Raw genomic sequence first — 17,734 nt, forward strand, 5'->3', positions numbered from 1 at the left:
GGGTTGGGGTGAGTTGTTTTGTGTGGTGAATAAGGGGAGGTGACTTGCTAAGCAAATTGTCGATCACTCTAGTGTCTTGTGGTAAGATGCAATATTATGGTTAATTATGAGTTAAAATGAAGTTCAGATTATTATAAGAAGACAACCTGTACTTGAGATTATTGTTATTAAATAATCCTATTAGCCACTTGATAAAACTAGTAAAATTACTTTTTAACTAGAACTTCACATGTTTAGAATGAGCGAGAACTGTGAAATAGTTATATGGTGGGAAGGTGGGAGATGTAGGCTAGTAGTGATCAAAGACGACAGTTGATTCGAACTTGATATGGGCCATGTGAGGTGTTGAGGCGCGTTGGGAGCGGATGCTGATCATTAGGTGGCCAAGAGTTGATGTGGGATGGACAGAGACTTGGTTGAGGGATGATAAACCATCATGCTGGAGGGAAATGTTGGTGTTAGGTGGTTGGAGCTGATTGTGGTGTGATTGGGACTTGGGAGTGGCTAGTGGTAGGGATGGTGGATATGTAAACAAATTGATTGCTCCCATCCATGATAAAACCATTCTTGGAAAAATAGTTACGAAATAGCCTCGTTTGACAACACCGAGTCTAGGACTAAAAGAAATGGGAGCAACACTTGGTTTTTGTGTTTCACACAAATAATACACAATGGTACATGTTCTTTGACATTTATTCTCACTGTTAAGTTACAATCATGCATGTTCACATCAAAGCTGAAAACTGTTTCTTTCAAGCATACATGCACATTTCCTTACTGCAAATAACTTCAGAGACTTCCAGATTTCTAGTATTTTCTTTGCATCTAATTATCAGTGTTGCTGAAGGTACGACACTGCACAGAACCTGAAGTTCTACCTGCATGACAAGAAATCTATGATTCATAAATTCACACGCACTAAAACTATAGCTAGCATCCAAATACTGCAAGGAAATACCAACCTTTGTGCACAAACACACTAATACTAACCATGGTTTGAGCCGACACATCAAATCATGACGTAGTTATCAAGGTTTTTAGGTTACCGTGACAATGTTGAATTAACAAACCAAGATAAGGCTGTGACGACTTTTGATATTTACATATCAAACTAAGATTTCATACCATTTTGTAAACACCTAGTAACACAGCACAATGTATACTACAAAAACATTGCACTCACGCCTCAAAGACCTGCAAATAGAGGGATGGGGGCAAATGCAAATAGGTTGTTTCCAAATGACAAACGAAAATTTCATCAAATAATTACAATTTATATTTTAAAAAGAAAGGACATTAGAGATTTATTTTGATTTATTCCATCATAACCTAGTGTCAAAGAATAGCGCATTGTGGGCTCTATTGAACATGTAAATATAGCAAAATGTTTCCGTTTCATCATTTAGCAATCTAACTTTATGCAGCTTTCCATTCTTGGAGACAGAAAACAGATCTAGCCAGTTGTAGCATCGTTGCCGTGGAGAAGGTATGAGATGTTATGCAAGGCTTGGAAAGTTTGGTATGGGGTTCTCAGGAAAGGATAATGAATCAAAAATTAATCATTCCCTTTGTTTGTGGTTGTTTTTCTATAGTTCTCTTTACCCTTCCTTACCCCCAAACTCCTCTACACTCATACCCCCACCGCATCCACTACCACTACCACCCATAACCTCAGCCGCCACAACCACCAGTCCACCACTACCTGGCGGCACCTTCCTTCCGCCCATCGCTGATCGTCGACTCCCCGAGCCGTCGCCCTCCATGCTCCATACCACTGTCGTCCTCGTCACATCCCCTTTCACCACGACCTCGCCTAGTAAAAACCTCCCCCACAACCAAAAACACCTCCCGCAGCCCCAAAAACACCAGATTCTGGCGTTTTTGGGGGGTGTGGGAAGGGTTTTCTAGGATGAGTGGTGGTTTTAGTAGGCGATGAAGGAGGTTTCGACGAGGATAACAATGCCATCGCCGGGACGGTGTAGCAGAAGGTCGCCGGCGACGGCGTAGGAGTAGGTGGGGTTTTCGTGGTGCCAGTGTGGTTGTGGATTTTAGTGGAGGTGGTTGTTTATGGAATAGTTTTCGAGTGTTCGAAACCAAACAACTATAATCATCAAAGGGCGTCTTATTCCTTTTCCTTCGTAACTTTTTTCTTGATTTCATTCCCATACCTTTTCTCGAACCAAACACCCCTAAGCTAATTTCACTGCTAGCCAATAAAATTTGTCTAGATAGGACACATATACAATGACTCCAAACATTTCTCGTAGTTTGCCGTTTTAATTTTGACAGTTAACACAAATGCAAGTAGCTGACCAAGAACCAAAAGAGAAAATTAGCAGAATATTTACACTATAGGCGACTCCTTGAGGCTGGTTTGAAGCTGGCAATGCCAGTAACTTCCCTTCCAGTTATCAGTGTGTTGATGTCATAGGTTCCTTCATATGTGTAAATGGGTTCAAGATCACAGAAAGCCTGAGGATCAAATTCAAGGAGATCAAACATTGTTAAGATGAGAAGCGTTAGAGAATAGGAACACTTCTAGCAAACTCAATAGTTTAAACCAATATTTACTACAAATAAGTATTTTTTACAAATTAATACCCAATATAGTATTTTCAAAAATTACTACCGACTGAGACACTCGTGTTACAAATTAATACCTAAAATGAAATTCGGTCAACTTTTTTTTTTAAATAATCTCAAGCCGATTTTAGTTGGCTATATTCTTGTAATGTATTGTGTCTTTTAATGGCTAGTAAAATGAATCTAATCTGCATAACATACGGGAAGTTACTTTAAAAGGCCTACAAAGTTCATTTTAGTTTGTAATAAAGTGTCATAATACGTAGCAATTTTTAAAGAGAATTATATTAAATAGTAATTTGTTAAGAATTGTAAAAAATAGGTAGGTAGTATCAATTTTTCCAAATTAATTCTCTTATCTAAAGAAAATTTCCTACAAGAAGACCATCAAAAAGCCTGTGGTAGCCAAACTCGCAAATTAAAGATGGACTATGTAGTAAACATCATATCGGCCATTTTCAATTCTGAATCAGTCAACAAAGAAATAAAACGGAAATATTAAAAGACGGAGACCCAATAAAAAATAATGTAATAAACTATTGAAATAGCTTTAATCTGTCAAGGAAGGGTACAACAGCTGAAACCATGCACATTAGCTGGAGTAACTACCAAAATTACTCAAGTCACTTGCAACAAATTTGTACATATGTCAGCAATCAAGAAAGCAATGTGATAAGTAAACAGTTCCTCCAATGTTAAAAACTATGCAACGGTTGCACAGAAACACTATCCAGGAAACAAGGATGAAGAAAAAGACTTTATCAACAAGGAAATCGCCAAGAATTTTTCTACGTCCAAGTAGTTACTCAAGACACTGACAAGTAGTTTATTTCTATGACAGTAATTAAAAAAAAAAAAACAAATGTGGCTACAGAACAGGTTCTCAAGGACCAAAAACAAAACAATGTCATGATTGCACATAAATCCAGAAACAAAGGATAAAGAACAAGACCTTTGCAACAAGGAAGTCGCCAAGGATTCCATTGCCTCCAAGTAGCTCCCGGCCAAGAGCAACTGTCTCTCTAGCTTTAACGGTTATCCATGACTGATAGTTCATATAGAATCATTAAATTTAAGATTTTTCTTGAAAATCATGAGATTCTTGCTGAGTTATAGAAAATTAGAAATTTCACCTTTCCCAAGCTTGCATGGCCAGCAGTCATTTTTCCACTTTCATATAATTTACAAAGGCGCCAACCAATTAGTAACATTGCCTGAACATTTCCCAGCATTTGAACAAGCTTTTGTTGGTTTAATTGGAATGCAGCCAACGGAACCCCAAACTGCTTCCGCTCTTTCAAGTACCTTCGAGATTGTTCATGTTAAAAAAAAAATCAGAAATGTAAAGCAGCTTAGTACTACCTCCATCCCATTTTTATTGTCTCCATTTGACTTTGGCCAAATGGAGGTCAACTGATGTAACTTTTGACAATTTCTCTAAATACATGAAAACAATTGTAAAATTATCATGTTTGTAGTTGCAACTACTATTTCGTGAAAGCATATCGCTCAAAGTCGACATTGCTTAACCACCAAAGTCAAATAAGGACAATATAAACACGATGGAGGGAGTAATATAGTAATAAGTATATCCTCAAAATACCTGTGACACATGTCATAAACACCCATACAAATGCCAATTGGCTGCCAAGCAACCATGACCCTGGAAACAGCAAGTACCTGAATTCAAAGACATGATATTATTACTGATAGCATGAGTAACTGAAGGAAGTAAAACGATGTAGTACTGCAAAACATCCCTACAACAAAAGCTGAAAGAGAGCGTGAGAGTGGAGTGTTGGACTTTGCATTAACCCATTCACCTCTTCCTATGCAATTATTACTGTTAAACAATCTCATTTTCCAACACATCAAACAGAAAGCCATATTCCACAGCAAACACGTACAACAAAAATTCAGCCAACAGCACACCTGAAGATCTTAGAGAGATACTAAATGGAAGATCTTACGTTGTTCATTTATTTTGAAGGCCACCCTCTTATATATAAGAAATTCTTGTGTAAATCAGTTTTACGAAACTCAAGCTCGTAATAAGATCATGTCAGTTTCCTAAGACAACAAAAATTCAGCCAACAGCAAACCTGAAGATCTTAGAGAGATACTAAATGGAAGATCTTAAGTTGTCCATCCATTTTGAAGGCCACCCTCTTAGATATAAGAAACTCTTGTGTTAATCAGTTTTACGAAACTCAAACTCGTAATAAGATCATGTCAGTTTCCTAAGGTGAGGGGTAAGATATCACTTTGTGATGCACTCCCGTAACTTTTAAGATAAACGCTGATCATTAATTTAGGGTGAGGTGATTAACTGATTTCACCGTAAGAGGTAGGATTATCTCGTGTGTGCGTGTGTGTGCGCGCGCGCTCAAAATTTATCTTAAAGAATTCTCCACACATATCATTCCATCAGAAAAATATTAGAATTGGGTCAAATTTGATAGTTTTTGGGTTATAATATAAGAAGGCTCAAAAACACCATACTATCTCTCCTGCGCAAAACATCTTGCATCTTGAAGATGAATCTTTATCATAGACATGCCCTAGCAACTTAAAATTATTTTGTATCCATTTTCTTCACTTATTCCAAAGTAGTATATTAAGATGGAGTGATGGAACAAGCTCTCTTGCTACTTCACAATTAGTAGTATAGATTATATCAATTCAATCCAAGTTCCTCCAACATTTGTTAATGCATCAGCCTCCAAGCTTTACATGTCCGTAATTGAAATATTGAATATGTTAGTTCAGTGACCGTTGAAACAAAGGAGGGTTATGATGAACTTTTAAAGGAAATTCTTAATAGCTCAGTTATTGGATCTTGCATTATGTTAATATATTGGAGTTATGACGAACATTTAAAGAAAATATTAATGGATTAATGATCTTCCAGAAATGAGAGGGTCCCAGCAATTGATGAACCAAAGAAGTATATTGATTAGAATGATATTTATTTATTTATTTTCCTCTAATAATATATCGTCTTAAGGATCTACGACTAAGACAAATCAAAGGAAACTAGACTGTCTTTATTGGAAGCTAAATGGTTACAATGTGGGTGTGCTTGGGATAGGGTAATTGTTACGGCCTACGTAAGCAACTGAAAAGCATTAAGAATGTGGGCGAAAGAACAGAAGGTGCAGTAAGGAAGGAGGTGTAATAGTTATTCCATAAAGGGAGGTAATGTGTACCGACCTCTCTTCTAGGTAATGCTTTAACTACTGATGGGAGTAATACTTCCTCCATCACCTTTTTTTCACCCTAAGTACCACCAGTTTGTCCCTTTTCCCCCATTTGTTTTTATCCCTAATAAGTAATAACCAGGTAACAACTACCCTCATCCCATGTAAGCCATGTGTTTATTGATAATGAACTTTTAAAGCAGTAACATAACCCCAATGGATTAACATATATGCAAGATAGAATAACACTTCAAAAGTTGATGGTAAACAAAATAGGAAGATATACATGAAAATGAATCAAATCTTAGGCTTCAGAAACCAGACAGATGGCTGAATATTACCTTGCTTGTATCTTGGAAGGAATTGACACCGGTTAGCCTGTCCTCATCAGGGACAAAAACCTTTTTCAGGACTATGTCCCCATTCTGAACCATCCGCAATCCTATTTTATTCGCTATTTTCGTTGAAGTGAGACCAGGAGCATCCTTTTTTACTATGAATCTGAAAAAAATAATGCAAGGCCTTTAGGTCTTTAGGAGAGAGAGCGAGACACAATCATGATCACAGAATGTTAAGGCTCCACAACATAGAAGTAAACAATATAATCAATCATGAGGTTTCTTTTGTAGATATAGGTCTGAGGCAGTTCAATTTCAAATACTAAGGCATTGTTTGGATACCAAAGTAGGAGGGAAAGGGAGGAGAGAGGAAGGAGGGAAGGGAAAGGGAGGGGAGGGAGATTGGGAAGTGGATGTTTGGATACAATTTCCCTCCAAATCTTGCCTATTGTGGAGGGATTTTGATTTGCCTTGGAGGAGGGAAAATGGATCCCCAAATCCCTCCCCCTCCATTTCCCTCCACCCTTATTTGATATCCAAACAAGGGATTTTAAATCGGGTGTGTTTAGATGGAGGGATTTGGAGGGAAAGGAGAGAGGGGGGAGTAGGGGATTAAAAAACCCTTGTTTGGATATCAAATAAGGGTGGAGGGAAATGGAGGGGGAGGGACATTTTCCCTCCTCCACTTTTGCTATCCAAACACACCCTAAGGCCTTGTTTGGATACCAAAAAGGAGGGAAAGAGAGGGGAGGGGGGAAGGGACGGGAGCCCCCCCCCCACAAAATTCCCCCCATCCAAACAGACCCTAGCAGGTTTGTTGAAATGAAACTGTTGACGATGAGATTTATCAGTCTTCCTGATCAAGATGGCACTGTCTATTGTAGAAAAGGTAGTTTATGCCAAGTGCCCACCAAACACTTTTAAGGCAACTTACGCGAATTTCCAATTCAAGTAAATTTCAAGTTCATGGGAATTTCAAGTCCCTTATGCCAACCAACTATGTACTTAGATCCATAGATAACCAAGACGTCAGAACTTGTGGAGAGGATTTTATCAAACTTCCCGGATCAGGATTTAGGAGGGTAAAACATGTAAGGATCGTGAATCGTGATCCCACAAGATCCTGGTGAATATCACAAACAGAAAGGTTCCCTAGCTGTCTGGAGATCGATAAGAAGATAAAGTAAGCCTCACCCCACAAGAAGGCCCAGAGCTAGAAACTAGCTTAGACGTGTGCAACTTAATAACAGTCACACTCGCAGATATTTTTCTTTCCAAGGAAAGTTAGGCATTTTAACCAAGTTAGCTCCACAAGCTCTAACACGAAAGTGACGTCTTGCTGCAGCCGTGAAATAACATCCATTTTGAAAAGTCCTAACAGAGGTACACTCCTTCCTATTATTTGGAATTATCCCCGTTTAGCCGTTTTCCTTTTTTAGGCAAATTCCACGTCTCTAAATTTTGGAAGGTTTTGAGTACACAGAATGTCTTTTTCTCCATTACAATTTGAAAAAAAAAAAAAAAAGTGAACATGTACACCTCATTAACCTTCCAGCAACAACATGACCCTAGTGCCTCAAAGGCTCAAGTCTCAACTAATTAACCTTGTATAATTGTATTATCCTTAGTTAATCCAGCCTCCCACCACTACAAAGTGCAAAATCGCAAACCCAAACCAAGGCCGACGCATAAATACAACCACCAAACGACCACTGTCAACACAGTGCAAAACCGTAGCCACGGTTGACAATTGACACCACAATTACAAGGGCGATCAATCACTCACCCACCATCTTCAACATCAGCACAACCACCCAGCCATGACGGACACTATCACTGTCAACTTCAGTCACAGTTAACACCACCACAGACATGCTGGCCCACCGCCAATCTACTTTCTCCTTCCTATATTTGACCTCTGCCAACTACGACCTAACCAGTATTCTTCCTTCAACATCACAAACTGTAGATGACCATTGTCATACATCTTGATCTCGACCTTGACCATATATCTTCACCCCCTTCTCTCCTCCTTCACAATGGATTCTCGGCCAACAATATTCACCATTCCGCATAGGTGGAGAGCTATGTTACTCCGACACTTCACTTAACTGCCGTGTCGCGTGTCAGACACGTGTGGTGTCCGACACGACACGACACTTCGACACTTCAATTTAGACCACAAAACAGGAAAATTCACCACAAATAGCCGTGTCCGACACGCCGACACGTGTCGGCGTGTCTGAGTAACACAAGTGGAGAGGGGATGGTCAGGTTGGCCAGGAAAGAATTCAGATAGTTTGTCTTGGAGACGGATAGGAATAGATCGTTAGCCAATCTGGGAGGTGAGGTGGTGAGAAGATACGGAGGCCAGGGTTGTTCGGGCGGAAGAAGAAATAAGAAAGTGAGTTGCCAAGTACTTTTCTTTAATCAATCTACCCCCCCCCCCCCCCCCCCTAACATCAAAAAAGATAGACATCTGACTAGTAGATGCATACTGTGGTGTTTCAACTTTCAAGTACTCCTTGCCAAGTGAGGCACGAGATGTTATTGCAACAAATATGAAAAGAGGATTGCGTAGTGACTCTTGACTTCAAAAGGCGAAAGGTGTACCAAGCAATGACGACCCATGGCAATGAGGCGCAAGGTGCGAAGTGAAAGTGTGAGCCTCATGCACACGAGGCACGCTGTTTTTTAAGACAAGTGTATATTTTCAACCTGAAGTTTTATGATACATATATAAAAAATGCTGTTAGCCAACATCAAATCCATTATGGATTTTAAAGAGGGTTAACATATATAAAAAATAAACGCTTGCTATAATGGGGTAAAGGAAAGGACATAATAAAATAACTACAAGGATGGAAAAGTGCTGTTAGCCAACATCAAATCCATTTTGGGTTAAGACTCTTGTCGTTGTTGTATGCAAATTGTATAGTAGTGCACCTTGTTAAGTGCAATAATCACTAAGGCACTAGCCAAAATGCCTTGGGGATGTTCGTGTGCCTTTTGCATAAGGCGCACTTAAGAGCGAAGCGCAATGTTATAAGCTAAAGCAAAGTAGGTTCTGAATTGTTATAACATGGTTTAGACCCTTGCACAAAACTCATATTAAATAAGAAACCGGATAATGTATTAAGACCTAGGTTCAATTTAGTTGGAAACAATCTTAATTACTTGACTCATTGACCATTCTATAAAACTAATAAATAGTCTAATAGTGTACAGGCAGGAAACTTACACACAAGTCAAATACCGTCCTATTACAACAACAACAACAACATCAGAGCCTTAATCCCAAAATGATTTGGGGTCGGCTGACATGAATCATCCTTTAGAACCGTCCATGGGTGAACGGACACCTCAAAATGCGAAAAAAAGAAAAGGGAAAAATGAAAAACAAAAGGGAGAGCGAAACATAATACAAAGTCAAGGTAAACTTATAGGTTTTAAAATTGAAGTCCGGATTTCTTTTATAAAAACTTAAAATTTAAATCGAGAATAAAGATTAAAACGATTTTGAAAACCGAAGTAGAGTTTAAGGGTTCGAAATACCTTAAAAGTAAACCAAGTAAAATACCGTCCTATTAACTGGAGTATGTTAATTCAGATACAAGGACATTTCACACATACTTAGTAATTCGACATTGAGACACTGATCAGCTACGCATTTAGTACAAGTCTAACAGAACCACCGTACAAAACTGCATTTGAAAGTTGAAACCAACACAAGGCTAATCTGACATTTAAGTGAGTTATTTTAATCTCGTCAATGGTCAGCGCCCTGTAAAGTATGAACTAACAACACTTCACACATACAGATATCCCAAGAGCAGCTAACTTAATGAAACATTTTAAAGGGTTTTTGCACAAACCCATTTATCTGATTTGTAGTCGTGTTCCTTGCGAATATGACGAGCACGTCTGCAAAAGTACTGTTCCCAATCCAGCGTTTCTGACCTTCTATCAACCAGCCTCCAGCAACCTAAACATGGACACACCAATACTCCACTTACAAGTAAGAATATATTACTATTTCCAGTAAAAATATCACATAGGCAAAGAAGCCTCTAACCTTTGTTGCTGTTGTATTCAACCCACTTGCATCACTACCATTGTCAGGCTCCGTCAATCCCTACAGCAAACAAAGACGACGTTCAGGAAGATACTACCCAAAATTTACATATGGTATTAAATACAGAAAATGTGGAACTTACCCAACACCCAACAGTTTTAAATTCTGCTAAAGAAGGCAAATATTTCTGCTTCTGTTCCTCTGAACCGCATAGTGCTATCCTCGATACACAATAAAGTGTTATCAATATTAGTTACACGATAATTTTTTGCTTTCAATAGTACCCCATGGATCATAATGCGAATGATATACACTTATGCACTGAACCAAAGTTTAACAAATGAAACGGAATAAGGAAGACAAAAAAAGTCACCAATGGTAAGCATCGCCAGTGAAGAGTGGACCAATATGAACGTCGAACAACTAGCATCAACTCTAGCAACCTCAGCTGTTGCAATAGCATTGGCAGTGACAGAAAGGCCTGGGCAACCATAACCCTGATCAACCGAAGTTATGAGCATAACATCGAAATAAGCTAAGGTATGACCCTGGAAAAGCTACAAAATAACAGTTACCTTAATAGTTCCCCCAGCAACCCTCAATGCCCCCAACTTTGGAATAATTTGGAAAGGAAATTCCGCTTTCTCCCAGTACTGCAACAAGCAAAAGGTGTATCAACTTCAAGTCTCCACCTATTAAAGGTAATTGAGATCTTATGGTATTTCCCTAGAGAAAGAAAGAAGAGACGACTCGGAATCATTCGCTGATATACGGTTATAGACTAGGGGTCCACAAACACTGTAAAGAAAACTTTTCTGGTGCATTTCTCCCACGTTTTGTACTAGAAAAATTTGGAAATATAAAAATTCACTGGGACACCAAAAAAAGAAATTTATGGGTCTGCCACTGCTTGGATATTGGACAGCAAAGCAGATTCAGAAAAGAGCTTCCACTACACACTTCCTTTTGCCAGCCATCTATGCATCTCACTCAAACTTTTTAACTAGTAACAGACACTTTAGAGCAAATGTTTTAAACAATCCGAGCACAGAGACTAGATAGCAAACCACACAACAAGAGGATTTCAGACTACACATGCTCATATAACTTTTAATTACCTCTGCCATAATAGGAGCAACTTCTTTTTCCATACACTCTCTGACTTTTGAACGCACAGCTCTCTCCTCCGCACTCAGTAGATCATCAAACTGATAATAATCAGATGCTGACATTCAAAGGATGAAATTTAGAGCATACACATTGAAGTATTGTTTAAAGAACCAATAAACATCAATAACCCAAAAATATCCTGCTATTTCTCTCTCCATATAGTTTATATTGTCATCATGTAACTTCGGTAGTCAAAGATGTCGACTTTGACCACTATTTTCTCACAATATAACACAGTTTTCACTATTTATCAATGAGATAACATGAAGATACTTGTTTTGATCATCAAAATATGACAAACTTACATTACATCTCTCTCTATATATTTTGAAGAACTTAATGGTCAAAAATGGCATCAGCTGACCTCCAAAGTCAATTGCTACAATAAATTCGAATTAAAGGTAGCACTTACTAGAGTAACAGAGTTTAATATTAAGTGATAAACTTCAATCTTTTCTTAATTATCAATGACAAATGTCACTAATCTCCACCAAAGGTGCCAGCCTCCAATATATTCCTTATCGAACGGTATCTCAAAGGGAGAAAAAAGAAACATTTTTTGGCGGAAAGCAAAAGAAATTGGAAGATCATCCAGAAAATACAAGTTCATAACGAATAAAATCTCACTGCAGGGGGGAAACACAGATGCAGGTGTTGCCTGCGGAAATGCTGCTGAAACATCAAGTGGTGGCAGTTTGACATAAGAAATATTCCCTTCCTTGTAAACATCATCTGCAACATTAATACCATTACTGTCAACAATAAGCAAAAATGTGATAGTATGTTATAGAGTACAACAACTGCGGAAATAGTATTTAGAGTCAGGGGACAAAAAAATGACCAGAATTGCAGGGGGGCGGATTAATAAATTAGTAAACTAATAGAGTAGACTAGAAGAAAATCAAAATTTTAACTAAAGAGCGTCAAATTTTCACCTTTGAAAGATGTATTCTGACAAAAAAGAGAGAGATTTTCTCAACTGTAGGCTGTACCCTTGAATTCCCTCTTTTTAGAAAGGAAAAAAAAAACTTTTTAACTTAATTTTTGGTTACGATCGCAGAAAGCGAAGATTTTTTTTTTTAAATTCACCCACATTATGAGATCTTTGACTTGGAAAAAGAAAATCACTCGTAGTTTATGGTCCCTTTTCACCAAATAAACTGGAGTGGCCATAACCTCACGTTCAGAAAGAGGGTGCTTTTTTTCTCGTATTCACAGTCTTTACGAGATCTTTGATTTCAATAAATTTTCAGTACTTTCTGAACTCGTAGCTGGAGTTATGATCCGTCAAAGCTTTTTTTTTTTCACAAAAAGAGGGATACCACTTAGAAACTACTCCTTTTTATATGGTTCATTTGTTTACCTTTTATATTATTTGGCAGAAGTGATCAAATGTAAGAAATGATTGGGGCGGAGGGAGTAAATAGTTTACGAGTACAAGTGAGAAAATCCAGAAGACTAGAAGCAATTCGACATGAAAAAACAATTGAAAGAGAATGATGCAACCCAACTCATAATCAACGGTTGTATAACATAAAAGGTAATAAACCAGCAACGACCATGTTGTTTCCTTTGCATGGGATCGAACACAAATTACAGGTAACTTGAATTTTGAGGTTAACACAAGTTGCAAATTTGGCAAAAAAAATAAAACTAGAACCTGTTAATTATTAGTCGTATTACGGTAAGATGAGATTGATGAGAGAATTATGATGGCATAATAAAAGTGAAAAAACAAAGGTGAAAAGGAAATAATTAAAGAGTATGAGACGCACCTTTGGTAGAAGCAGAAGCAGAAGCAGAAGCAGGAGTTTTAAGAATCGCCATTGTTTGAGAGAAGAGAAGAGAAGAGGAAAGATGGAGGCAGAGACACGCAGTTTAAGAAACGTGTAAAATTGGCAAATTGGATATGTATTGTGAATGCCTGAATGGGACGTGTCTATATTCAACAATATTCAACATTGCATTAATTCAATTCATCATCATTGTCTTCATTTCTGTAGATCTAATTCTACCATTTAAGAATCGCCATCATTTAGAGACCGGATGGCAAGTATTTGTCTCGGCTAAATGCTTTAATCGCCAACTAGTATAGATCCCGCGCAAATGTGCGGTTTTTTAGATATGGATATTAGAGAATGTAACATTTGCGGTATATATAGAGGTTTTATTTTTAGTTATTATTTAAATATTTTAAATTGATACATTATTAATTTTTCATATTTTTCATATACCTCATCGAATTTCGATATGAGAAAAAAATGAACTATGAACTAATCAAGAGAATTTAGTAAAGTTATAAAATATGTTTAATGATTTTTTTCTTTAACATAAAACTAATGATTACAAATAATAAATTTTCTCAAATTATGTTAATGATTTTTTTATTTTATTTTTTTTTGTGATGAAGCTAATTATATCAGTTTAATATTTGTTTTATACAAAATGTGTCAGGTCATTCTCTCATATATAATAATACATAACAAAAATTTAGAAATTTACAGTTTATAAAATTATTGTGAATTTATCTTCTTTAATTAAAATATTATAATTTAGATTTTCAAAGAAAATATTATTATTTGATTAAAAGGTTATATTTTGATGAAATGATAATAATTTAAAGAAAGAAGTATTTTTGTTTTCTTATTTAGCTTGATACCTTTTTGGACGAAAACTTTGGAGAATTTTATTCTCTTAGTATATAGGAGGATTCATTCCAAATTTTATACCTTCAAATTTTTATATTTCACCTAATTGTATTTTAATATGAGAAAAAAAACGTATTATTTCATGAATTTTTTTTTAACATAAAATTAATGATTTTATTTTATAACTTTGCTTAAATTATCTTAATGAATTTTTTTCACGTAGCTAATAATATTATTTTATTGTTTTATATAGTTTAAGTAGGCATTAAGTCATTTTCGAAGAAAAATTAACGATTTTGTATTTTATAATTTTATACTCCTTTTATTTTATTTTGATTAAAACATTATATAATTATAATTTAGAATTTAATAAAAAAAGCCATGCTTTAAGAAAAAGATTATAGTTTAATGGAAAAAATTTATTTCTTTCCTTATATAAGTAGGTGGAGTTTGGAGGGAAAACTTTTGAGAATTTTTATTCTCTTAGTAGTAGGGGATTTTGTCATCTTCCTATAATTTTACGAAATTACTACCACACTTTTCCTTAATCATAATCAAACTAACTACTCCAATCATATTAATTAATCTAAAAACTAAAACAATGAATTATAATTCTTTGACTAGTGAAGTAATTTTTCGTTTTTAGCAATCTAATTAATTAATCTAAAAACTGGAACAATGGATTATAATTCTTTGACTAGTGAAGTAATTTTTCGTTTTTAGCAATATTAATACGTCTTTTTGAAATTATTAGGTTTAATTTTGAGTGAATGAAATTAATATGTAAAGCAATTATTATTAATTAGGGTGGTCAGTGTTGGTCGGGGGAGTGCAGGCGAGGGAGTGGGAGTACGAGGCGGGGGGAGGGGGAGGGAGGTCGGAGTTGGTGAACGAAAATGAGAGAGGGGAGTGCAGGCAAGGGAGGGGGATTGCGGGGCAGAGGGAGGTCAGTCGAGGTTGGCCAGCGTGAGGTCGACCGGAGCGATGTTTGTTCTCGACTGATCGGAGGAGTTTATAGGAGATGGTGAACGGAAATGTTGATGAGAGATGAGGGAAGAAGGTATAAACCCTAATTAAAAAATACGAAACAATAACATGTTTAATTGTTATCGTTGATAATTTCATCATGGTGATGGTCAATGTACTCCTTGACTGGCTGATCAGATGAGATCGTGTAACCATCCTTGAATTTCATGGACTTACGTTTTACCTCAAAAACTATCCAACACTCACCAACATCCTCCAGAGTTTTTTCCATGACTACCAACTTGTTTATACCCCAACCAAATACTCTCCCTAGCATTTCCCTTTATCGCACTGCCAACAAGAGAATATAACATATCTTGCATTCCTAAAAATCTCTCGACACCGCATGCTCTATAACCTATGCAAACCACCACCCCAATTGGTTCCATACCACTAATATTTACCTCAACCACTGTAATACTACGGTTTTCTATGACTATGGGTACTCTATCGAGTGGGGCTTACTCTGTCGAGTAAGTATCTTTTTACGCAAAACAGTAGCCGACCTGATGGGTACTCGATCGAGTATGTGTGACACTCGATCGAGTAAGTCACTTACTCGATCGAGTAAGTGCGTATTACGGGTTGTTTAGATGGGTTTTGTTAATAATGCGAGATTAATATAAAAGGGTTTCCGTCACTTTGCTTAATCACTTTTTCATCTTCTTAAACCTTTCAAAGAAAAGAAAAGAGTTACGTAGTCCGCATCCATCGCATTATTAGCAAATCTCAAGGCTTGGTTTGTCGGATTGTCTCGTTCTCTACGCCGTTGTGATCGTTGTGTCGAGGGTAAGCTTCTTATATAATTTTTATAATGTTTTGATAAGTTTGGTTAAACCCTAATTGGGTAGAATTGGGGGATTTTGGTGTATTATGATGATTGCGTGGTAATTATGTGATTATGTGTTATAAGAGGAGGATTCGTAGAGGAAAGATTTTGATTAGCTGTTGTGACGGTCTCGTGTGATTGCTATTTCAGGTAGGGTTTTCCTACTCAGTATTGATTACATGGTGTTGTTGGTGATTAATTGTTGTTGTTGTATATCATATTGGTATTGTATTTGGAATTGGTGATTGTTGATAGTATAAGGTGATTGTTGTATAATTGTCTGTGGTTTGCGAGGTGCGTCCTCAGCTGAGTGGAGTCACTTACGGGAGTGGCTTCACGCCATTGATTCGGCTTCTGTGGAACCCGCCACAGAAGGGATGTGCACATTTAGGAACTTGGATTTATCGCTCAGATGAGATGAGCGGGGCTTAGCTGGGAACGGCTGCGGTCCCCCACTAGCGGTGTGGAATACTTGTTGCGATGAGTATTTCGGCAGAATTACACACTTTAGTGTGTAGTCAGGTGTGTGGTGATGTGACGGAGTTTGGTTGATTGGATTGGATTGTAGTATTGTTTTATTGCAGCTGTGTTGTTTTGTGTAATCAGTACTGACCCCGTTTAAATTGTTTTAAAAACTGTGGTGATCCATTCGGGGATGGTGAGCAGTTATTGAGCAGGTGTGGGTAGATGCGCATGGGATAGCTGGGTTAAGTCATCACGAGCTGTTTAGAAGTCTTCCGCTGTGTCGAACATTATTTTATATTGTTTTAGTTGGTTTGATAGTTTGAGGAACATTTGTATTTTACTTTATCGGTTTTGGGATTTGTACTTGTATCGCTTTAAAATTAATTATTAAAGTATGTTTCTTTATGGTCTATTTGATATTCATTGCCTCGGGTAACCGAGATGGTAGCATTCTCATGCCTTAAGTGGTCCTGGTAAGGCACTTGGAGTATGGGGGTGTTACAAAGTGGTATCAGAGCGACGATTTTGGAACCTGTAACTAATGAACCCAATGAACTTAGGGAGTCAAAATAAAATGAACCCGGGTAGGAGTTGTTAGGAGCTAATGCAAAGACTTGGGAGACGTCCTAAAGTGGCGATCTCGCCCTACAATTTTGAACCGGTCACTATGGGGTGTGTCTTGGGATCGTTATGTGTTTGTCTTGTATGTTGTATATCTATATAGAAATGCGTCGTGTGAATTGGTGGATGAATGCATGTGGAGTGTTGGGCCCAGAATTACCCTGCATCATCATATATGAATCAGGCAATACCTAAAGCTGAGCCTGAACATTAGTTATCTCACACAAATAATTAGAACGCCTGATCAGGCACCAACCAGGAGGGAAAGACAGGACATGCATCTACTAGGCCTGGCCTGAAGGGATGCCACGTTAGCCACAAAGTCAGCATAGCCAGGGCAAGGCAGACAACAATTAAAGCACGGGCAAGGCTTAGGAAAACAGTTCCTACAATCAAGGGAGACCCATTCAACATTCCACACAAAAAGCATAGAGGATTTGACTAAGCAAGAATAACGGCTGGAAGGTTATAAGAAGTCAACCAACCACCCCCGGGTAAATAGGGCACGAGTCCAATTTACCAGGAAACCCTAAATTACCCAGAAGAAGTCGTTGCAAAGCTATTATAAATAGAAGAGAAGAAAAGAAGAGGATCACTTGCTTACACATTTACTTACTCTCACACTTGTATTCAATTAAATATCTTAGCATTACTACTAAGCAGACGTACTATACATTTCACCTGACATACACATTTCCTGTCAGGGTATCAAAATTCATAGTAATAATCCCTCCTGACTTGGTGCCCGTGGTTTTTTCCCTTATTCCTAGAGTTTTTCC

General features: G+C 37.4%; 1 protein-coding gene across 1 annotated transcript; it reads right to left on the minus strand.

The window, feature by feature from the left end:
* Positions 1–595: 595 nt before the first annotated feature.
* LOC141586992 (acyl-coenzyme A oxidase 4, peroxisomal-like) lies at positions 596–13,288 on the minus strand. Its single transcript, XM_074408401.1, has 14 exons — positions 13,142–13,288; positions 11,994–12,098; positions 11,315–11,421; positions 10,772–10,849; positions 10,570–10,693; positions 10,339–10,412; positions 10,197–10,256; positions 9,997–10,106; positions 6,125–6,284; positions 4,187–4,263; positions 3,717–3,888; positions 3,536–3,628; positions 2,349–2,472; positions 596–878 (listed from the first exon to the last, which is right to left on the minus strand). Exons 1-13 carry the CDS (start codon positions 13,191–13,193, stop codon positions 2,350–2,352), a joined length of 1,335 nt encoding a protein of 444 aa, XP_074264502.1. The 5' UTR covers positions 13,194–13,288; the 3' UTR covers positions 596–878; position 2,349.
* Between the last annotated feature and the right edge of the window lie 4,446 nt (positions 13,289–17,734).

This window comes from Silene latifolia, chromosome 6 (assembly GCF_048544455.1).
Source record: "Silene latifolia isolate original U9 population chromosome 6, ASM4854445v1, whole genome shotgun sequence".
NCBI classification, from domain to species: Eukaryota; Viridiplantae; Streptophyta; class Magnoliopsida; order Caryophyllales; family Caryophyllaceae; genus Silene; species Silene latifolia.